The sequence below is a fragment of the Phragmites australis genome, chromosome 2 (genome assembly GCF_958298935.1).
Source record: "Phragmites australis chromosome 2, lpPhrAust1.1, whole genome shotgun sequence".
NCBI classification, from domain to species: Eukaryota; Viridiplantae; Streptophyta; class Magnoliopsida; order Poales; family Poaceae; genus Phragmites; species Phragmites australis.
In genome coordinates this window covers 44,051,570-44,075,283 of record NC_084922.1, presented here as the reverse complement: position 1 = coordinate 44,075,283, position 23,714 = coordinate 44,051,570, and the positions used below count along the sequence as shown (strand labels likewise).

At 48.3% G+C, this 23,714-nt stretch overlaps 3 protein-coding genes across 3 annotated transcripts; 2 read left to right on the top strand and 1 right to left on the bottom strand.

Moving 5' to 3' along the window:
- On the top strand, positions 1 to 2,319 carry LOC133909120 (uncharacterized). The gene is made up of 2 exons (XM_062351409.1): positions 1 to 141; positions 241 to 2,319. Exon 2 carries the CDS (start codon positions 482 to 484, stop codon positions 2,012 to 2,014), a length of 1,533 nt encoding a protein of 510 aa, XP_062207393.1. The 5' UTR covers positions 1 to 141; positions 241 to 481; the 3' UTR covers positions 2,015 to 2,319.
- Positions 2,320 to 3,238: 919 nt separating this feature from the next.
- LOC133909119 (heat shock 70 kDa protein) lies at positions 3,239 to 6,231 on the bottom strand. The gene is made up of 2 exons (XM_062351408.1): positions 5,887 to 6,231; positions 3,239 to 5,201 (listed from the first exon to the last, which is right to left on the bottom strand). The coding sequence occupies exons 1-2, from the start codon at positions 6,095 to 6,097 to the stop codon at positions 3,466 to 3,468; spliced, it is 1,947 nt and encodes a 648-aa protein (XP_062207392.1). The 5' UTR covers positions 6,098 to 6,231; the 3' UTR covers positions 3,239 to 3,465.
- Positions 6,232 to 10,585: 4,354 nt separating this feature from the next.
- Positions 10,586 to 11,664, top strand: LOC133909118 (osmotin-like protein). The gene has a single exon (XM_062351407.1). The coding sequence runs from the start codon at positions 10,651 to 10,653 to the stop codon at positions 11,392 to 11,394; it is 744 nt and encodes a 247-aa protein (XP_062207391.1). The 5' UTR covers positions 10,586 to 10,650; the 3' UTR covers positions 11,395 to 11,664.
- Positions 11,665 to 23,714: the final 12,050 nt, after the last annotated feature.

Below are 23,714 nucleotides of genomic sequence, written 5' to 3'. Positions count from 1 at the left end.
ATCCCTTCCCCTTTCCAAACCTCCCATCCCATCCCACCCCCACCCCTCAATGTCGTCGCCTTCCTCCCCGCGCTCGTGCTCCCGCATCTTCCCACTCCCCACGCCCTCGCACTAAATGGCGAAGGCTGTTCTCTAATGGAGGTAACAATCGGCTAACCCACCGCCCGTCGTTCCTTGTCTTCTGCGCATCTTCTAGTTTAGAAGAGTTTTGCTTCCCTTTCTTGATTCGTACCAGTGCAGCATTATCTGGGTCGTGGATTTGGTTGGGGGAGGAGGCTGGTTTAAGATTTGTGGTGAAATCTGTGGGGGAATTGATGGTGGGGGTTATGGAATGGGCGCATGATTGGTTGCTGTGGGACGCGTTCTTGGAGTGCGGAGGGATCAGGAGGCCACCGATTAGATAGCGGCTGGGGAGAGGAGGGAGGAGAGGAGGCGGAGGCCGCCATTTGCACCCACCACCCCGAGGCGCGAGTCACCAGCCATGGGGGAAGACCTCGTCACCACCCTGTCCATGGAGAACGGACCGTGCACGTTCCTCTCCATGGACCCGTCCGGCCACCTCACCGCGCCGGACGACCGCGCCGTCGGCGTCATGGTGCAGGCCCTCATCGGAGGGGGCCTCGGCGCGCGCGCCCACGCCGTGTCCCCCTGCGTTGCGCCTCCGCCCGACATCAATCAGCCGTGGCAGACGGACCTCTGCGACATGCTGGACGTCGGGCTCGAGCCGCATGTGTACAACGCCGAGGCCGTGCTGAGCTGTGCTCCCAAGGCCGGGAACCGGAAGGCCGCCAAGCGCGGGGACAGCATCTGGGGCGCCTGGTTCTTCTTCACGTTCTATTTCAAGCCCCTGCTGTCGGACAAGTGCAAGGACAAGGTCGTCCGGGACACCAACGGCTTGTCGGGGTTCGACAAGTCGGACCTCCGGCTCGACATGTTCCTGGTGCAGCACGACATGGAGAACATGTACATGTGGGTGTTCAAGGAGCGACCGGAGAATTCCCTTGGGAAGATGCAGCTGAGGAGCTACATGAATGGGCACTCACGGCCCAGTGAGCCGCAGTTCCCGTTCAGTGTCGACAGGGGATTTGTCCGGTCGCATCGGATGCAGCGTAAGCATTACCGGGGGCTCTCAAACCCACAATGTATTCATGGAATTGAGGTGGTGAGATCACCAAATCTTGCAGGGCTCACTGAGGGTGACCTGAGGAGGTGGGCAGAGCTTACAGGGAGGGAGGTCAATTTTGTAATCCCACAGGAGGCCAGTGATTTTGGGACATGGAGGACCATGCCAAACTCAGAGCTTGAGCTTGAGAGGCCACACCCTGTCATGAAGAGCAGTGGTAACCAAAACCCAAAGAAGCTGCTAAATGGATCAGGCTTGAATTTGTCATCACCGTCCAATCATTCAGGAGAAGACGGTATGGATCTCTCTCCAGTTAGTAGCAAGCGCAGGAAGGAGGGGTTCCCACACGCCATGGATGAAGAAGCCTTCTTGCCAATGAATTCTTGCACTGAGAAGACTCAAGATGTGGATATGCATTCAGTCGTGCAGCCTTCATGGCTCCACGAATTCACTGGGGTAATGAGAAAGGCTTACGGGCCAGTGACTGCTGGCAAGTCTATCTACGAGGATGACCAGGGCTACTTAATCATGGTCAGCTTGCCATTTGTTGATCAGCAGAAGGTGAAGGTTTCGTGGAGGAACAGTCTTACTCATGGCATTGTGAAGATCGTTTGTGTTAGTACTGCGAGGATGCCACACATAAGAAGACATGGTAGGGTTTTCAAGCTTGCTGATCCATTGCCGGAGCACTGCCCTCCTGGGGACTTCATCCGTGAAATACCTCTATCTACTCGTATCCCTGAAGATGCTAAGCTGGAGGCATACTTTGATGAGGCTGCTTCAGTGCTTGAGATCATGGTCCCGAAACAAGGAAATGAGCCTGAAGAACATGAAGTTAGGGTCTCACTGCGACCTCCACACTTCGGAGCTAATGATCTACTATTGACCTAACTTAAGCAAGGTCTTCACCATGCTGCTCTCGTTTGTGACCCCAGATTAATGCCGAAATGAGCTGAGAACCAACGTTTCAGTATGCTTGTTGTGTGGCTAGTCTTTTTAGTGCCTGTGCTGTACTAAAGTCTCTTCAGCAACAATGACTTGGCTGATGACTAGTTTGGTCTAGCTTTTGTTTAATGGGTGTCTTTTTAGTTTTTAACCCTCATGTTCTACATTTATGGTTGGGTTGCTGGTTCTAGATTTTGTACCAAGTTCAATTAACAAAATAAAATTCTAAAGGTATTACTTGTTTGCTTGTATCTTTGATTGTGATTTTCTGCTAACACCAGTTTCTTCCATCCAAAATTTGCAATGCTATTTACCGTAAATAAACTAAAGATTTCATTGCGTAACTTTCATTTAGCTCTTCACTCCCAAGTGAGGTAGCTGAATCCAAGTATTTTGCTGAATTCACTTCAGTTATGAAGCAGAAAACAACACAGCGAGTAAAGATTTGATAAAACATCTTAGAAACGGCACACCTCTAAAACAGAGAGAAAAGAGTCGTACATTTTGTCTTTCAACCAAGCATCCAATTTTACACGAGATGCCTGGTGAAGCATTACTTTCCATGACAGTAGACATGGGAGAAATCTGTAGCAGCTTTCCTTCATATGTAGTAGAGGAGAAAGAAATAACTGTGCTAATATTATTCTTCTAAGCGATCTCTTTTTTAATCTGTACGTAGGACTGACAGCATCTCAAACTTGGAAGCAGCCAAATGTTGTAATTCTACCTTAAGCTCATAAAGTTCATGCGATCGCCCTAAAGAAAAGAACCTATATTAATCTGTATGCAGCTAACGCTGAGCCTGCCAACTACAACTACAACCCAATAAGAAGTTTTGTGCAACAAGATGTATGCACAAAAAAGAAAGAGCATGCATTTTGTGCGACATGAATATATGCAGCATTAGCTGCCTTAAACAAGATAATATATGGAGCTAATGCTGAGCCTGCAACTACAGCCAAAGGTTCGCGCAGTCTCGTCTGTTGTTATGTTGATTCCAGAATGAAAGCATAGGAAGAAGTCAGCTGTCCTATGTGACATGCTGCCCTTGAACATTTCTCGGATCCAACAGTGGTTTGTATACTATCAGCACAAATCCTCATTCTTATACTCCAAGAGCTCGCTGCCCAGACAGAATCATATGTTGCATTGGACAGTTGAATTCAGCGCTTGTGATCTTAAGAGCAAAGGATTGCACATTCAAAAGGTAATTACACAGCTAGAGCGATTGCTCATTCAAAAGTTTCTCCACCTCATGACTTCCACAACTAGAAAGCTAAGACACGACACCGAAATCCACGATTCAGAGTTCAGAGACCCTGAACACCAAAACAACCTTCCCCAGAGTTTAGACTTCATTTCCCTCACCACCAGATTAGCCTTAGACCACCGACAGCTTAATCGACCTCCTCAATCTTGGGACCAGCACCGCTCCCACCGGCCGGCACGTCCTCATCCATGCCGTCTGCGCCGCCCATGCCCGCGCCAGCGCCCTGGTACATCTTCGCTATGATGGGGTTGCAGATACCCTCCAGCTCCTTCATCTTGTCCTCGAACTCTTCCACCTCGGCAAGCTGGTTGCTGTCCAGCCAGCTGATAGCTCCATCGACGGCGTCCTCAATCTTCTTCTTGTCCTCCGCGGGGAGCTTGGAGGCTATCTTGTCGTCCTTGATGGTGTTCCTCATGTTGTAGGCGTAGTTCTCGAGCGCGTTCTTGGCGTCCACCTTCTTCTTGACCTCCTCGTCCTCCGCCTTGTACTTCTCAGCATCCTGCACCATCTTCTCAATCTCCTCCTTGCTCAGCCGGCCCTTGTCGTTGGTGATCGTGATCTTGTTCTTCTGCCCCGTAGTCTTGTCCTCAGCAGAGACGTTGAGGATGCCGTTGGCGTCGATGTCAAAGGTGACAGTGATCTGGGGCACGCCGCGGGGAGCAGGAGGGATGCCGGAGAGCTCGAACTTGCCGAGGAGGTTGTTATCCTTGGTCCTGGCGCGCTCACCCTCGTACACCTGGATCAGCACGCCCGGCTGGTTGTCAGAGTAGGTGGAGAAGACCTGTTCCTTCTTGGTCGGGACGGTGGTGTTCCTCGGGATGAGCACAGTCATGACACCACCAGCAGTTTCGAGACCGAGGGACAACGGCGTGACGTCGAGCAAGAGCAGGTCCTGCACCTTCTCGTTGCCCTCGCCGCTGAGGATGGCGGCCTGGACCGCGGCGCCGTACGCCACGGCCTCGTCGGGGTTGATGCTCTTGCACAGCTCCTTGCCGTTGAAGAAGTCCTGCAGCAGCTGCTGCACCTTGGGAATGCGGGTCGAGCCGCCGACGAGCACCACGTCGTGCACGGTGCTCTTGTCCATCTTGGCGTCGCGCAGGCACTTCTCCACGGGCTCCATGCACTTGCGGAACAGATCCATGTTGAGCTCCTCGAAGCGAGCCCGGGTGATCGTCGAGTAGAAGTCGATGCCCTCGAAGAGAGAGTCGATCTCGATGGTGGTCTGGGCAGTCGACGACAGCGTGCGCTTGGCGCGCTCGCAGGCCGTGCGTAGCCGGCGCAGCGCACGCGGGTTGCCGCTGATGTCTTTCTTGTGCTTGCGCTTGAATTCTTGGACGAAGTGGTTCACCATGCGGTTGTCGAAGTCCTCTCCGCCAAGGTGAGTGTCACCGGCAGTGGCCTTCACCTCGAAGATGCCCTCCTCAATGGTGAGCAGCGACACATCGAACGTGCCGCCACCAAGGTCGAAGATGAGCACGTTCTTCTCGCCGGAGCTGCTAGCCTTCTTGTCAAGACCGTAGGCAATGGCGGCAGCGGTGGGCTCATTGATGATGCGCATCACATTGAGGCCGGAAATGACACCGGCGTCCTTGGTGGCCTGCCGCTGCGAGTCGTTGAAGTAGGCCGGCACTGTCACCACTGCGTTCTTGATCGTGGAGCCGAGGTAGGCTTCGGCAATCTCCTTCATCTTGATGAGCACCATGGAAGAGATCTCTTCGGCGGCGAACTGCTTCTCCTCGCCCTTGTAATTGACGACAATCATCGGCTTGTCGCCAGGGCCAGGGATGACCTTGAACGGCCACAGCTTCTTGTCACTCTGCACGGACGGGTCAGAGAAACGCCTCCCAATCAACCGCTTAGCATCTGCATTACAAGAAAGGACAAGGTCATAAGTTACACTACCCTCTAAAATTTGGGGGAGAAGACACAAGATCTCCCCCATTCGTTCAACCTATAGTATTAACAGAGAGCAGAGAAAGCAAAAATGCCATAGCAAGCATCACAATATGTTGTCATCAGTTAATCTGATTTCCACAGGCAATATCTGTACACAAGTAGAGCAACAAGATAGAGCTCAAGGAAATGCTTAATTTTGTCACAAAACAGTTCCAACTATCTATAGAACTGAACAGACCAACCAACATCCACAAGCAAACTATAAACTAGAATAGTATATGATTATAAGATGCGGAACATAGCGCTAACTTCCCAGTTTCATATGATTTTAAGAGTATATGCACGTCAAATTCCATGATCCGTTACAGATTAAATTACTACTACCGGATTACTCCACTATTAATTTTGTGCAGAGTCTTATCGTTAATTTCTGCTAGCATGTTCCTCTGTTTGTTGCTTCGAAGCACGGAAAATTAAACACAGATAATTAAAAGCAGGTACTTGAAAAAATAGTAGTATACATGTAATACAAATGCATCAACTTCACTGCTTGATCCAGATCCAAACTAACCACTCGCACATATATGACGCCCTAAGCATTCAGCGAAAGGTATTAAGTACTTGCAAAGAGGGAAAGGAGTGGAGCACGTACCGAAGACGGTGTTGGTGGGGTTCATGGCGACTTGGTTCTTGGCGGCGTCGCCGATGAGCCGCTCGGTGTCGGTGAATGCGACATACGACGGAGTGGTGCGGTTCCCCTGGTCGTTGGCGATGATCTCCACGCGGTCGTGCTGCCACACGCCGACGCACGAGTAGGTCGTGCCGAGGTCGATCCCGATCGCCGGACCCTCCCCCTTCGCCATTGCTCCCTGAATCACTTGCTCAAACGGAGGAAGGAATCGAAACTAGAAGAACTCGAGATCTAGGAAAAAATCGCCGCGAATTCGATCGCTTGCTTCGCTTTGCTTTTTGCAACAAGTGCTGGGGAAAGGAGGAGCTGGTCGTTATTTTTATGGGACGGGACGGGTTTCGAGAAAGTTCTGGCGCGGGAGAAACCGACCGTTGGATTGGGATCGGAGGGCCGTTCGAGAAGGCTCTCGATGGTGCGGTTTAGGAACTGAGCCAATAGGGACGTGACAAGTGGGCACGTCGGCATATGGCTTGGGCGGTTGGGGAGACTCCGGTCTTCGGTCGCGTGATGAATCGGCAAGTCTGGTACCTTCTACATTTCGCGACTGTGTCCTAGTCGTTTCCTAGTATTGACGTCTGTTTTATGGGAATTTTTGCTGTTTCATGGGAATTTTTGCTGTCTACCGGCTGCTCCACACACCTATTACATCTATTAAAGCATCAAGATTTTAAGCGATTCGTCAAGTTAATGTAGGTATTGTTTATATAGGTCTTATATATATTTACGTGTGTGTATATATATATATAGATTCAACGTAAGTGTTTATACATATGTGGATACATATATGTATGTATATATATACATGCACATAACTTACACGTATACAATAGCTACAGTAGGGTTTAGTTTTTTTAACAAATTTCAGAAAAATAGCGAAAAGAATAATAGTTATATTGATAAATCGGCTGAAATAATCTAAAATGCATAGAAAAGTATCTAAAACTCAAAAAAAAAAATATGAAACAAATTTAGTTAGGTCCATATTACTAGCGTCTACATATTAAAATTATGTACATGCATGAAAGTATAACTGTTTTCTCATAATTACATGAATGTATTAAATATTAATAAATTCATAAATAAATATTAAGATGCTTAAAATTAGTAAACTCAATTTTTTAGTCTTCTTTATCATGCTCTTGTAAAAAAAACAAGTATGGTATAGACACGCCAATCCACCTAATTAATCTTTTTACATAGCCAAATGCGATAGAAAGCAAGACAGAGGCAATATGGGCCAACGAAAAAGAAATCAATTTTCACGTGTAATTTTTCTTCTAGTAAATGCAATCAAGTATGTTTACACTGTATTTTCCACGGCCTTATACTCTTGTAGCATCTTTGGCATGTTCTAGCAAAGTTTTCAACAAAATTAATTCTCGCTAGTACATACAGCCTCCTCATAGCTGAGCTGAGCTGAAATATCGGTTGGGTTGGGCATACACAGGTTAAGAACACGTTGGGCCAGGGCCTCCATAGCCCAAGGAACTGAGTTTGGCTAAGCATAGCCTCTACGGCCCAGCCCATGGAGGAAAACAAGTTGCCGCCAGCCTGCCACCATCCCATAGTGCCCATGTCACTCGCGATCGCTGCGGTGCCCTCCTCTTCTCGGCCCGGCCGAATCAAGCATGCACGATGGAGCTTGCCGAGCCCGGTGCAAACGCGAAACGTCACGCCACGGCCTTCTTCGATCGAGTGGTTTGAGGGCACGCGGAGCAGCGGCAGGACGGCGTTCCTCTCGTGCGGAAATACAACTTCGCATTTCCCTACGTATGCAAGACTTATTTCGATGTCCGTTTGTTCACTCCATACTCATATATCTATAAATTCTTTCATTTATTTTATAATTTTTTATCTATTTTTCTAACATTAATTTTAATATAAATAAACAGCTGTGATAAACTAAGCCTCCTGGATCAACGGCCTTGTGAGTTGTGACCAAGGCAGCCATGCACCAGTGGCTTGTGGACGTTGGCGCAACTGAGTTGGACTCGATTCCGATGCATCCGCGACTGAATCGCTGGTGCGATTGTTCAAGCTGTCTCGAAGAGGAAGATACAGCGCACTCCATAGAGTTGTATCCTTGTATGCCATTCCCGCTGTGGGCAGACCTAATCGATCCTGTTCGCCTCTCTCAACCTTTAATTTGGCACCAACTGAAGTTCATGTAATAAATGTTAGGCACAGTCTTGGTCATGTTTGCGTGCTGATCAGTGGGGGAATCGTGGAGGACCGTGGTCCGTGGTGAGATTGTTTTGTTACTGCTGGCCCATCTTCGTTGCTTGTACATCGTCATTCCCCGCTCTTCGTCTCTTCGACATGTGGGGCGGACGGCTCCACTGCGTAGTGCGAAAACTGAAAAGTTGGAGTGAAAAGCGAACAAAGCGAAAGCATTCGCATTTCAGTCTCATGTCACGACTCATGATAGCACCCACGAAGCTACACGAGGCTCTTGGCAGGATTCGCCTGCACGCTGCAGGGAACGGCAGCGACGGCCGCCGGGGCCAGGCTTTCAGCGATCCACCGATGCTAAAGCTTAAAGCCGCTGCTGCACCAGAGGAACCGTGCGCCCTTTCCCAAGAAATTGGCACGCCTCCTCTTCCTCTTCCTCTTCTAGCCCTCCAATGCCCTGCGCCTCCTTTGTTTCGCTCGTGCTATGTCTCACTGCATGTGCTTATCCACAGGCCACAGGGTATGCAGTGCACACAGGCTTTGCACAAGGGAAAAAGGGCTGGCAAAGAGAAGACAATGACAATGGCATGGGGAACCTGGAATGCATGGCCAAGAAAGCATCGTGTGCGTCTCAAAAGAAAAAGAAAAAAAGGAAAGAAGAAAGCATCGTGTAAAAAAGCATTGTAGCCGGCCACTAGCCCAGTACCATCGGTATTCGAGAGATTACCATTTACAAACCTAGTAGCTAGCAGGATTCAGTCTAGGGAAATGACATATCAGTTCTATACATAAATCCTAAAGCGGAACTATAAAATGGTCTGTGCAACTTTGGATGCCATTTTGCTTATTTTCTAAAGCTGCTTTGAGAAAGTAGGTTCAAGGATCGGCAGCTTCAAGGTGGTGGTAACTGTTTAAACGGACATGGCGCCGTGTTTAGCCGCTCATGGTAACAAGGCCGAGAAGATAAACGCAAGGCATCGACACATATGTCCTGTATGATTGTAGATGCTATCATGACAAACTAGTGTCGTTCTAGACATTACCATAATCTTTGAAACACAACTTTGATAATCAGTCTCTAATACTCCTTTTTTCCAAAAAAAGGTCATCGGTCTCTAATGCATTGTACTTTTAAAACCTTATGAAATGCAGCGTCATAAAAATATATTTAAAACAAGTGAGCACGTATGATCTTATAGCAAATCTATACAGTGATAAAATACAACAGCATTGGCATCAAACTTAAAATAGTTCTGAATGAACCAAACGTGGTGACATCTTTTTTGAGGCGAGCTTAACAACTCACGTTGCCGCCGCCTAGCTCTTGTGACACCCTAGCCCAAGGGTTCCACCATTGCCGCCAATCGGCCCCCCTCTTTCTCCTCCTCCAGTGTCCTCAGTGGCGGCGAGAAGGAGAGGGGAGCCCTCCCCTTTAGATCATCTAGCAGCACTAGGTTTAGTCCAAAATAAATCCCTAAGTTTTGCTCTAAGTGGTGGTATGTTGAATATTAGGTCAACGCTCCAATTGACTATAGTCTTTCTCGTCGTTGTTGCCATCCTCAGTGGTCCTCCAAGCGGCGACAACCTCTGCATTAGGTGAGGCATGATCACCATTGGAGTTCATCATGGCATGGCCTCCCCGCATGTCGTGGTTTCTTGCGACGGCATTGCCATCAGATTCTTTTGGCAATCTTTAGCGAGTTATAATAAATTCTCTTTGATCTATGGGAGGTTTGACATGCTCCTCCTATTTGTGAATGGAGGAGAGCTGCTTGTCATCCATGTTGGTGGTTTTGGATTCGGGTCGTTGGCCCTACTTCTGGCGCTGCCGAATGATGTTACTGGACCTCCCAAATTGGTCGTTCCAAGGAAGGAGGTGTTGGTTCTGAGCTTCCTATGTTGTAACCGGCGAGGCAACTTCTGATGTTCCACTATGGAGTTAGATGTGCTTCGGGTCGGTTCTTGTGCGTTGCGTATCCAAAGTTTGGGGTTGGTTGACGGTTCTGATACGAGGATTGTTGTGTGATTGTGACATTCTGCATTGTCCTATCCAACAGACAGATGTTATCAGAGATGAGAAGAAAGCGTTAAGGGTCTCGAAGCTTTCAATGTAATTTATTTATTTATTAGGTTATTCATGTAATCAGGGGATGTGCTGTACTTCATCTTTAATATAATCCCTTCCTAAAAAAATGCAACTCCAGCTAGAAGCATGAGAAGAATCCGGAGAGATAATTATTTATGTGTACTGCATTTACATGGTACACCAAATATTCGTGTACGTATTATTGCAGTGAGACAAGTGCAGCGCTGATTCATTGATAGAGGATGTGGATGGAAGCTAAACTGAGCTCTGTCGTTGTTAGTACTCGGCAAAGGCAGACGATACATCGGACATGGACACAAACACCAGTTCACCAATCACCACGGCCCAAGCCAAAACCCCCCCACGACGCCCACTCGACCACCACGTCCTATAAAACCACCTTAAACCCCGGCCCTCACTCGTCACCACCACAAATCACAACCCGCTCAAGAACTCAGCCCACCACCATGGCTTCTCCCAAGATGATCCTCGTGCTCGCCACCTCCCTCCTTAGCTGCGGCCTCCTGGTCGCTGACTACGCCCCCATGACCCTGACCGTCGTGAACAACTGCCCCTTCCCCGTGTGGCCGGGCATCCAGGCCAACTCCGGCCACGACGTCCTCGAGGGTGGCGGCTTCTTCCTCCCGGCCCTCTCCCACAAGTCCTTCCCAGCGCCCACCCAAACCTGGTCCGGCCGCATCTGGGCGCGCACGGGCTGCACCGGAGCCGGCGCTCAGCTCCACTGCGCAACCGGCGACTGCGGCGGCCGGCTCCAGTGCGGCGGCCTCGGCGGCGCGGCGCCCGCCACGCTGGCGCAGGTCAACCTCCACCACGGCAACGACCAGACCTCGTACGGCGTCAGCGTGGTGGACGGCTTCAACGTGGGCCTGTCCGTGACCCCGCACGAGGGGCGCGGCAACTGCCCCGTCCTCGCCTGCCGCAAGGACCTCACCCAGACCTGCCCCAGCGAGCTGCAGCTGCGCTCGCCGGCCGGGAGCGTCCTCGCGTGCAAAAGCGGCTGCGAGGCCTTCCACACCGACGAGCTGTGCTGCCGCAACATGTACAACAGCCCGCGCACCTGCCGCGCGTCCAAGTACTCGGAGTTCTTCAAGCGCGAGTGCCCGCAGGCCTTCACCTACGCCCACGACAGCCCCTCGCTCACCCACGAGTGCGCCGCGCCGCGCGAGCTCAAGGTCATCTTCTGCCACTAGAGCGCGGATCGGAGCTCGGAGGGGTGGGCGCGAGCGCGTGCGCCGTCACCGTCAACCAGTGTCGCTAGGATTTGCGGTGTGCTTCCGTGCGTGATTAGTTTGTCGTTTGACTCGTGTTCTGTTGGTACAACCCGTCGTGGGATGGGTGCGTTCTGGCTGTAAGAATGTTGCTGCTGCTCAGTTTCCAGTCTGAAATAACTTGTTTAGATGAGTAATGAACTTTGTCGCATGTTCGGATGTAGTAACAATCATCAAGAAGTGTTAAGTGCACTTTCAGTTCTGCCTTTTCTTTTGTCGCATATCCATGGCAAATATGTTGCCCAGCGGTCAGCAGTCAGAACTGAGCGGTGAAGCCACTGTTTTTCTTTGATGGCATTGCCAGGATGCTACACTCGAGGTGGCACATTGACAGCTACTCATGCACGAGTCATGAATTGAGACTGAACTCTGCACACGGGTTAACTTGGGTGCCCCATGACCCGTGTCTCTCGCCCCTTCCCCGGTTCGGCTCGATGCGTCCAGTAGTCCAGTCTCTGCTTCTGGTAACTGGTATCGTCTTGTCACTTTCCTTCTCCATTTTCCGCAGCTTTGGCTCATGGGATTGGGTTGTTTCGCTGCATCTTGGCGCTTGCTTGCTGGGCCGTGTCTACACCGCAAACATATGTCTTAGGCTCTTACCATATGAGCAGTGAGATTAGCATCTTGTCATCTGTTTTAGGCTTGTTTACTGCTTGAACGCCGGACCATCATCAGCAGAACGTTTGGTTCTGTTCAAGAGTTTCAGCTATCTGAACATTGTTTTTCTTTGAGTAGTAGATAGACTCCAGGAAAAAGTCTTCAAACGTCTAGTGTGGTTTTAGGAGTTTTCTGTATGGAGAAGCGTGGTCACCTGATCGATCAAGCCGATGGATAAGCTTGGTCCATCACTCCATCCTCTCTGTGATTCTGTGGATGATGTCGTGATGGTATAGGCCAAACTTTAAGGGAAGCATCAAGAGGCAGCATCGGAAGCGGTGAAAGGTCGGAGTGGCGTGACAGCACGCAGAACTTGCTATAGGTAGTGCCGTAGTGCCGCTATAGGTGAAAGTGAAAGTGAGAGGTCCCTACTGAAGAAGATAAGAACTTGAGCACCACTGCACCAGTAGCAAACTAATACCGTCAATGGTGGCGAGGAGCGCCTTTACTGGGACTGTTAGGGTTAGGATCTAGGCATTTAGCTAACAAACAAGGCTAATACTACAAAGTACTGGCACCCCCTCCCCAAACTTTACATTTCCTTCGCCTCATTCTCGACTTGCACTCTTGCGGATGCAAGCAAGCGTCTATTGTTGGGTACGAGATCACCAAAAGGAGAAGTTTCAAAATACGGGGTATAAGTGGCCTGTTTTTTATTTTATGGGCCAAATGGATTGTCTATGAGTGGGCTAAACAAATTGAAGACGGTGGACTTTTAGAGTTTCGTGAACTGACGAGAAGCCCGCGTCCCCAAAGATTTTGGTATTGGACTTATTTCAACCAGGAAATAGTCTATTTTGACTCATTTAACTATCATCTATCATCTCTGTCCGATTTCCTCCATGAACTCGAAAACTAGATATGGAAGCTCATGCAAGAATTGAAACCGTTTGTCTTTACTCCCTGAGCGGTTAGGACGATGGTTTTATCCGACGTGGGTCACACGTGGTAGTGGGCCCCGTGTCATATGACATCTCATTTTTTCTTCTTCCCTCCTTTCTCTCTATCCAAAAAAACAGAGCCACCCGCTCCACTCCCATCCTCTCCCCACCGCTACCGCCATTGCCGACACGATGGCGCTGACCTTCTTCTTGTTCCTGGACGAGACGATGGAGCTAGACGCTGAAAACAACCTCTACCTGTTCCATCACCCCCTACGCCGACGACACCGTCTTCAACCCATACATCCGTACCTCGCTCCGGCGCCTACCCACCGTCCCTAGCGGCATGCCAAGGAAATACCCGTCGTTTGTATCCTCCGTCCTCTTCCCACTCCAGCCGGATGTGCCAGTGCACACCGAGGTGTTGGTCTGCGCCAGCGCACCACGAGGTGCGTACCACTCGTGCTGCGCAACAACACGTTCGTCCCCGCCGACCAGACTTGCGCCCGCATCACACCAACGGATCTGGACACCAACGGATCTGGACCCAATGTGGGCGATCAAGGAAATGCCATTGGCAAGGGTAATGGGCAACATGGTGTTGCTCCCCACCAGTGACATGCTGATCGTGAACGGCACAGCTGGGCATCGGGGTGTACGAGGCTGAGGTCGCCGCACCGCAAACACTAGGGGTGGCGCCACTAGGGTACTACCTGTGGTTCGGGATCAATGCTTGCTGGGGTTCAGCTCGCAGTGACGCGCGGTCGGCAGGGGAGGTGGTGACATGGCGCTGACGTAGCTCGATGAATGAGGGTGTAAATTGTAGATGCGGTAAGCTAGATAGAGCCTAGGAGATGGTGGAGAATAGGGGAATTGGATGGAGCCCTTACCGACCAGAAGAAATCAGGCTCAGCGGTGGCCTGATTTGGGCATCTCAGCTTCGGCCAAAATTAGGCTCGGGGAAGGGCAAAAATGAGACTGGTGAGTTACCAGGAGCATGGTGGTGTGCTCGGTTGGGGCAATGGAGCATCGGGGAGGGAATCGCAATGGTGGCTGGAGGTGGAGAAGAAGAAGCAGGGGCGGGGGTTGTGGCAGATGGCGGTGAGCTTGGCAACGACGGAGGCATCGAGTGAGCTCGCGAGGTGTGCGTCGCCTGGCTGAGGGAGGGGAAGTTGAGGCAGACAAAGGCGTACGATGAGGAGGAGGGCGGCAGAGGCGAGCTGTGAGGAGGTGGCGGTGGCTCTGTGGATCCATGCCACCTCTACCCTTTGACTGTCATTCCGATTTCAGGCCGCACTGCCGCTATCAAGTCACCCCAGAGCTTCGTCATCACCGGCTGACCGCTCCAGTGCCCTCGCTCCCTAGTTGTCGGAGCGTCACCATCATTTAAGTCCTGAGGTCGTCGCCACCCTCAATCATCAACAGCTGTTTTGCCCCCTCTCCGACCTCCCTGTTGCTCTAGGTGATATCCCCGTCTGGCCTTGATGCTCCCTTGCCACTAGTTGTCGAATTTCAAGGCCAGCGGCGTGGTCTCAGCCCAACTTCGGCAACGCCACCACTGTGCCCGAGCCCCTTCGTCATCTTAGTGGTCACCGTAGGTCGCCATCAATTCGAGCCAATAGATCAAAAACCGATGGCCAAAATTAGATATAAAACCACAACATCCAGCCTTAGCAAACTAATTAGGAGCCACCATGTGTCCTTCATAATCCTAGTTAGTTGGTTGCCTAGTCAGTAGCCACCTTGATCCCACGTGGCTACCACCTCAGCTTCAGAACCCAATCAACATTACACAGTTGTCGCCACGTAGGATGAAACCACCATCAAAACCAGTTAAAGAGGTAAATTACATCAATTTGAATAGTTGGGGGAGGTGGGATATCTAGTTTTGCGGTTCGGGGGAGGGGGAGGGGGACAAATAGACTCGAGTAATAGTTGAGGGAGGTAATATGTGTTAGGAAACCTGGAGTTTTACAACATAATGTGGGCCCGTCTTGATCTCTTAGAGTTTGGTCTTTTTGGAATAGGTCTTTATCTCTTGAAGATTGAGTCTATCTCTTAGGAGTTTTTGCACTATAAATATGAGGTAAAGTATTCATTGTTGAACACATATGAAATAAAGACAAAGTTTTTCCCTAATATTCTGTCTCCTATTTGTGTGATTGTTTATTGCTAGAATATCTGGATTACACCTGTTAGCAGCGGTTCCTCAACACGTTATCAGCACGAAGCTCTGTCGGAGACCAAGCTAGGAAATTGGATCGTCTCGTTCGCAAGGATTGAAAGGTATAATTGATTTGGTATGTTTCCTAGCTACTACTATTTTTGCCTCGGATATGTACATCTACGTGAATAGCATGAACAGTAGCAATAGTGTGAATAGCATAGCACCATAGCATGAATAATGCACAGCATAGCAGTACTAGTGGGGCCCACAGCTGCCACCACGTCGCTGGCCTAACACCGGCGTTTGTCCCCCTGCACAAGGACACGGTGACTTGAAGGCCATCGCCACAGAAAAAAGGGGGTGCTTGGCTCACCGCCGGCATGGAAGTCGAGGGGTCTTCCCACCGGTGCTTGCAGCAATCCACCACCTCCTTTGACCAAATCGGCTCTGCGCTGCCCGAAGTGGTGTTGCCGCGTGCCACCACCCGATGCTGAGCCACCGGTCCGCCACAGGTCCCACGCCGTTGATGATCGTCGTTGTGGTTGGGCTGCGCCGAACGCACACCCTACCCATGCGACCGCCAACCGTTGGCCGCGTCAAAAGCGCATCCGTGCCAGGACATCGTGTGCCAGCCCATGGACGCCACACCGCCTCCGGCTCTGGCAGTTGAGGCCCTAGACGCCCCCGTTTTATTGGAAGTGCGCGGGTCGGATGGGACGGCCCATATGTTAGCAGGTCGTCCCAATAAAAGATGAATCCGGTGGAAAATAAAGAAAAAACCTGAAATTTTACTTTTAGCCCCTGGATTTTCTTTTATTTGAGCGTAGTCCTGGTCCTCCTGCATGTAGGCCCCTAGTTGTTCTAAAAATTATCCAAAGACTCCATTTTTTTGCATAGAAATACCTCTAGAATTTGAATTTTGCATCTATTTTAGGAATTATGCAGTATTTAATTATGTTATTATTATTTTAATTGTTTAAATTGCAAGTTATGCGTTTAAATTCAGTAAAATTCATTTAATTGCATAGAAAATGTCAAAAAAATTTGCAGTATTTAGCAACATGATGCAACTTTACTAGTAGCAATACTTGCATAATTTAAATATGTAGATGGCTAGTGTAAGACCTTAATTTTCTGAGATCCTCTATACCTCTCATATCAGACCCTAGATCAAATAGCTGATACGCGTACTATAACAGTCATGGCATCACAGTCAAACTTTGTAAATAAGTATTAAGGTTCAGAGTAGAAAATGGTATAAACCATATTGTATTACAAATCTGGTCGAACAACCAACAAAAACACAGCGGAAAGCAACAAACCAAAGACACAAGCAGCTAGGATGCGAATGCAACTTCTAACTCTACTCTTCATTCTCGCATTCATCTCCAGTGAAATCAGCTTCGGTTTCCTCATCTGAATGACAGCGAGAGTGAGTACAGAAGATACTCAACAAATCCTACACTATTTCAAGGTGTTGATAGATGCATAAAGGGTAATTCAAGGATAAATCTTTATTGTTTAGTTTTAGCGTAAAATAGTGTTATGCATGTATTCAGTTGTATCCTCTACTGTTGACTTTAAAATAGTTTGAACAATAAAACCGAGAAGCAAGTATATCTAGGGGGTTTCGGTCCTGGGAGGGGCTACACCTCACTCCACAGCCCTAATCATCATATCTAGTGTACCTCTAGTACGGCACAACTTCTGATGGATTGATCCAGCAACCTCGTCATACGGATATTTAGTCCACACACTCACTCATCAAGACATAGGCACCCCTGAGTCTAATCAAGACGATTACTACTTTCGCATGTTCATTACCGTGGAGACGACTATTCGAATAGGTTTTCACTCTGCAGAGGGTGTACACTGTACTCACGCGATATGCTCAGCCTCCAACTGTTGCAAGTGGAGGAGCGAATCCTATCGAGACACTTCAAACACTTTCCTTGCAAGGGTTTTCTATGTGATGCATCAAGTGCTTTAGGTCTCGTATAGAGGGCGGACCCCAGAGATCAGCTGGGGCGGAAATTCCTTCGTAACAACCTAAAGACACTTGGCTCAACGTTGCCTCTCAAGCCTCCTAGTATGATACCTAACTCGGCCCGGTGAAAGAAAAGTCAAGTTCTGCCCATACAAGTACACATGGTTGCACGAGGGTTTCTTAGCATGACGGCATAATGACTTGGTCCTTAAACAACTAGAGTAGTCATCTTCAACATTGGCAATGAGTATCACCTCAAGTCTCCAACGTCTGAGATAGTCTCCACCTTTCTGAGGATTATCCCGCTTGCCACCGCCAAAACAGTTTTCACTCATTTCACTCATATTCCGTTATTATTTCACATGACATCAAGGATTTTACAACTATCACGGAATTCACAACCATCAAGGATTCGTGGTATATATGAGTTTAACATTGATAATAATAAATCATTATCTCCTAAGAGATATATTTTTAAAAGCGACGTCTCCGAGGAGACGTATTCAATCCTAAACATGCTAGGTATCAATGCGTCGTCCAACGTTAATATAGATAAGACAGGTAAATCCTAGGGTGATATGTATTCTGGATGAAACATTTAAGGCATGACATGTGTCAGAGGGTGAACTCCTCAAGCAGAGATCCATAGGGACCCCCTTTGAGATTAGGCCGGGGGGATGATTCTGAACCCGCCTCGTACGTGAAATAAATGGGAGTAAATGAGATGCAGGTGGAGTGGATGATCGGATGCCGGAGGAAGTAAATGCTCAGGGGATTTTTAGACAGGTTCGGATCGCACTGAGCGTAATACCCTACTACTATGTGTATGCTATAAATGCTCTGAGGATGTCTTTCTGAGGATCTGCTGTGTTACAAGAATGTTTGTCTAAGTCTAGAGCTTCGTGCTTCTTCCGTCGTCGTTGTCCGGAGTTCGTCGGATGTGCCCTGACCGATCTCCGTCTGATGTGTTCTTCAGCTCGGTGTGTTCTCTTCTCCGGGGAGCCCGCCCCTCTTTTATACCCGGCGGGGCGGGTGGTGTGCCCAGAAAGGATTGATGTAAGTTTCAAGGCGCCATAAATGGAAAGCAACCATCATGGGCTGTAACTTGAGGTGACGGGGAGAGTTGAAAAATGCGCCCCCGTCCGGTCTTCGTCGTCATCATTCCGCTTTTCAGCGGGTGCAGCGGGGAGGGCCCGCCGGGCAGCCACCGAGCAGCCCCGCGTGCCCGCCTGGTCAGAGCGAGTCTGACACAGTAGAGCGGCAGGCGTTATACCTTGAGCCCTGCGACGTTATCCCGAGGCGCGCCGGATGACGCGCGATGGAACCCGCGTATTAAATGTCCCTACGCCTCCCTGCCAGACCGTGGCAGGGACTGACAGCAAACGTGGGGGAGTGGTTGGAAGTGACAGGCCACGCGCCCTCTTAAATGCAGCATCGGGCCTCTCAGCAATTGACACCTCACCACTGAGCCCTTGTGGGGACCACCGACGAAGGATTTCTCAGACTCTCGGGGAACTATGAGTGCTCCGGGACTACTGTTTGTAGCCCTGAGCACTCCCTCTCGGATATGCCATCTCTTGGTCCTCGGGGAACTCGGGTGCTCGGGGGCCACTGTTCACGGCCCCGAGAATCCTCTCCCAGAACTTGACTGTTCGGGTTCTCAGGGAACTTGGGTGCTCGAGAACCACTGTTCATGGCCCCGAGCACCCTCTCCCGAGACTTGGCCTTCTCGGGTCATCAGGGAACTCGGGTACTCGGGGACTACTGTGCATGGCCCCGAGCACCCTCTCCAGGCACTTAGCCTTCTCGGGTCATCGGAGAACTCGGGTACTCGGGGACCACTATGCATAGCGCCGAGCACCCTCTCCCGGGACTTGATCTTCTCGGACCTCGAGGAGATAACCCCCGATGGAGGGCGCCACGTGGCATTCTGCTGTCCTGACCTCGGGACTCGGGGACCCTTGGTTCCCATGTCACCGACAACATGTGTTTGATAGGATTAACTGCCTTAAGTAGTTTGTAAAAGCGTAATACATAGCACATGTGATAATAAGTAAAGTTTTAGTTGATCATGTAGATTATCTGAAAACATGGGTTCAATACGATCAAGAAAATAGGACTTGCCTTTTCTGAAGTTTTCATCTAACCTTAGTCGTAATTAGGGTCCTTCTCACTCCGGATACTGTCGGTGTATTTAGAACCAGGGGTCCCTAAGTCCCGAGGCCAGACCGGCCGTCCACCACATATCACCACCCTGCAAGATAGGTAGAAGCAGAGTCCCGGGAGAGAGCGCTCGGGGCTGCACGTGGCAGCCCCCGAGGACTCGGTACCCCGAAGGTCCCGCTGAAGTACTCGGGAGAGAGTGCTCAGGGCTGCACGTGGCAGCCCCCGAGGACTCGGTACCCCGAAGGTCCCGCTGAAGTACTCGGGAGAGAGTGCTCGGGGCTGCACGTGGCAGCCCTCGAGGACTCGGTACCCTGGCAGGAGAACAAGACAGGGTGGGCGCACCGGGCACCTCTGAGGCTGTCCGGTGGGCCCTTTTCAGAGCACCCCGAAGCTTCCGCAGCGGCTGGTGGTCGAATGCACGCCGCCTTCCTCCACCGCCCCTGTCACTTCGCCAAAATGAAATGATTACGCCTTTCTCCGTGGCACCCGGGCATTCGCGTCCCCTCTTTCCCATTCAGGATATGTCGAGGTCGGCGCATCTATAAAAGGAAAGGATGGAGGACACAAAGAAAAAAAGGAGAGAGTCAGTCGAAGAACAAGAAAACAACAGCCCCCGATCGCAAGACGATCAAGAGACCAGCTAGCTAGAACATAAGAGCCTCCAGCTCTTTGTAAACAGCTCTCCTTTGAGAACCAGATATATCCTTGAAGGATCCCCTTCAAGGATAGATATAACACTCATACAGGAGTAGGGTGTTACGCCCCCGCGCGGCCCGAACCTGTCCAAAAACCCGGTGTACCCGCAAGCCATCGCATTTACTTCCGTTCCCGCTCGTTTCCCGTACAAGCTTTTCTAGGATCATCCCCCCGGCCGAATCTCTAAAGAGGGGTCTCTCGGGATCCCTGCGACAGGAGTTCACTCTCCGACAGATACTTCTCGCGCAACACTCACAAAACTCAACAGGGTCTGCAAACACGACTACGATCAATAATAAACTATACTACAGAAGAATTAAATAATACTAAATAGAAAATAAATGATCTCTAATGGATATCACATTATGATAGATAGATAGATCTCGAATTTAGATGAATATTGGCTAAAGAATCATCGAAATCGTAGCTAGAACGGAGAAGTTATGACTCATGGATGATTTATCGGGAAAATATGAAATTCACTATTCACATGTGGAACCCATATGAACAGTAGCCCCAGGTCAGCATGAGCGCCTGGATTGGGTCGAAATGAGCTTGGATTGGGTCCAACTTGAGCTTGGACCGCACAGTAGTGGATTACACAATACTCGGCCCACTTGATCGGGCCAGCTGGTTTTAGCGGGCTGCTGAGTTGGGTTGGCCCACTGGGGCACGACATTTAGGTGGCTAGGTCGGCCGGCTACCGAGCCGAGTCACGACCCAACTTGGCAACTAGTGCGCTAATGTATCTGGCTAATTGCATTATGTTAGACATAACGTTTGCAGTTAACCTACTTGCAGCATACAATGCAGAGCCCACTAAAAAGCATTGAAAGGGTGTGAAAGATATTCTGCATTACTTGCAAGGTAGCAAAGGTCTGGGTTTGTACTACAGAAAGAATCAGGATCTAAGTCTGGTTAGATACGTAGATACTGGATATCTATTAGACCCATATACAGCAAAATCATAGACTGGCTATGTTTTCCCATGTGGTGGAACTACAATATTCTGGAAATCATCAAAGCAAAATCTTATATCTATTTCGACGAACCACTAAAAAATAATAGCTTTATATGAAGCCGCACGAGAATACGTTTGGCTTAGAAAAGTGGTCAATCACATCCAACAGTTATGCGGTTTGAACACTACTAATACTCCACCATTATATACGAAGATAATATTATATGTACTGCATAAGTGCAATCGGGATACGTGAAAAGTAACTTAACGAAACATATGAACTCCAAGTTCTTTTATACTCATAAATTGTATAAAATGAATTAAATAAATATAATACATATCAAATCATGTGAAAATCTTGTAGATTTATTCACTAAGTTTTTTCCTATATCTAGTTTTGAAAGATGTGTCCGTGGTATTTGATGATGAGACTAAGAGAGTTGTACATTTCAGGAGAAAATTTTCGCATAATACCGATACGAAGAATTAAACCTTAGTCAAGAGGATTAAGTACCAAAGCTAATCATGAATATTATGTGAAGTATTTGAGTGGATTGTACTTTTGTTCTTAAATGAGTTTTTTTGGAGTTTCTTATGATAAGGTTTTAATGAGGCAATTTATGTGACCATATTGCGAGCTATGTACTCTTTCTTCTAATTTTTTTCACTGAATTTTTGAGTAGTTTTGATGAGACATATATATTTTGCGAGAAGTGTCTAAAAAGGAGTATTATAAAACATGAAGTTTTACAACAGAATATGAGCTCGTCTCAATCTATTAGAGTTTAGTCTTATCGGAATAGATCTTTATCTCTTGGAGATTGAGTATATCTATCAGAGGTTTTGCACTATAACAGGGTGAAATCCTCGTTGTTAAACACAGATGCAATAAAGAAATATTTTCTATTGCATCGTGTCTTATATTTATATAATTATTTATTTTTGAAATATCTAGACTATATTTGATAGGAGAGGTTTCTCAATAACATGGACTTCTTCCTTTCAACCACCTCTTGCGTAAGCTTTGGGCGGGCTTTCTTTACGTAACCCCTTGAGTGATCGGGAATCCTATACATCGAGCGGCCCTTTTCAGCTTTGGTATTTATCTTACGAATTTGCATACGTTGGAACTCAGTCAAGAACAAATGCACCTAGAATTTACTGCCAGTAATCGGAGTTATGATCTGTTGTTACTACTAGTTGATGATGGTCCACCGCCAATGTAGATTACCAGGAGCTATTCTGATTGTTACGGCTGATCGTATATTCGTGTGGACTTCTTTGCGAAGTGAGCCATCGGCATCGGTCTTGTGATTATAGCTAGGCATATAAGTTTTGTATTTTTTATTAATTTAAAACTAAAAAATAAACAAAAATTACTCCCATCTAACTAAGTTATGAAAAAAAAAGTAATGATCTAGAACATTTACTCCTATCTAACTAAATTATGGAAAAAAAACTAAGTAATGATCTAGAACTTATCAATTACATACCAACTTGCATCTCTAATTATCACCGTGTAGACGTCAAGCGTCTTTTTTTTATTGAAGACGTCCTAAATTAAATCGTTCTTTGTCCATCCTTCCCTGTTACCTGACCTGTATCCGTGCCTCAAGTAATGTATGCTACTTGCACGACTCAGAAAATCGAGCCGATGCAAGATTGTGTCAGAGGCTGCTGCTGATTAAAGAACACTGAAAGATATGACGGCTTTTACCGGACGCCCGGCTAGATTCGTGCAGCTGAACTGTGCCCTCAAGTAGCAAAGTTCACTGAAAAGAGTGGCTGGGGCAGCAGAGGATCTCTGCCTCTGCCTGTGCGGTGTTGCAGGCTCTGGTCCACCGGCGTGGTAGACCGCACCATTGCTCGTACGATCAGGCCAAATCCACAGGTTCCGATCAGGCCAAAGACACAGGTTCCGATCGTTATCTAGTATTATTTCTGTTTTCATTTACTTATTACCAATTTTTTTACTGTGTTAATTTTGATATGACGTCTTTTTCTATGAAAAAATTATAAATATCTAAAAATTTCGTATCAATAGATTTATCATGAAATATACTTTATTAGTATTATATATTTTTAAGTATATATAAATTTTTCGTAGAAAAGAATGTAAAATTAAATTGTTAAAAAAACTAGTGATAAGTAAAAAAACATATAGCCGTCCTGTCCTATCGTCTCTCGGCAGGGAAAGTGGCCGCCGAAAATGTAAGTTTTTGGTACGACCAGTGGGCAGTGGTTTTGGGGGTGCGAGAGTGGCGTCCTTTTTGCGCTAGAGTATTGTTCCCTCTGCACCTAGGTTAGATCCCGCCTAAAACGTATACCGAACACATGGTGGTAAGTGGTAACTGATTCGTTTCTTTATCTGGACGGGAGGTACTGCTTACTTGGATGACTGGAGCGCGTTTCTGCAGATATGCAGCGTGAAAAGCGAAAAGGCTCAGCATTACTACTACAACATGTGGAGAGGAGTAACGCGATGTATGTCCCTGTGAAGGGAGGCTAAGTGACTTGCTGTATCATCTCGTGTAGTACCTTCGATTTTAAATATATTTTAAAAACTATTGAAGGTAAAAAAATTTAAAATTGATCAGATTTTGATCAAATTGTCGTATATTTAAAATTGGAGGGAATATAACATCCTTCCACGTTTTGGGCGCTTGCTGATCAGCAGCGCACCGCTCGGTCGCCGAAGTATAACGGGAGCATTTCTAACCCATTCGC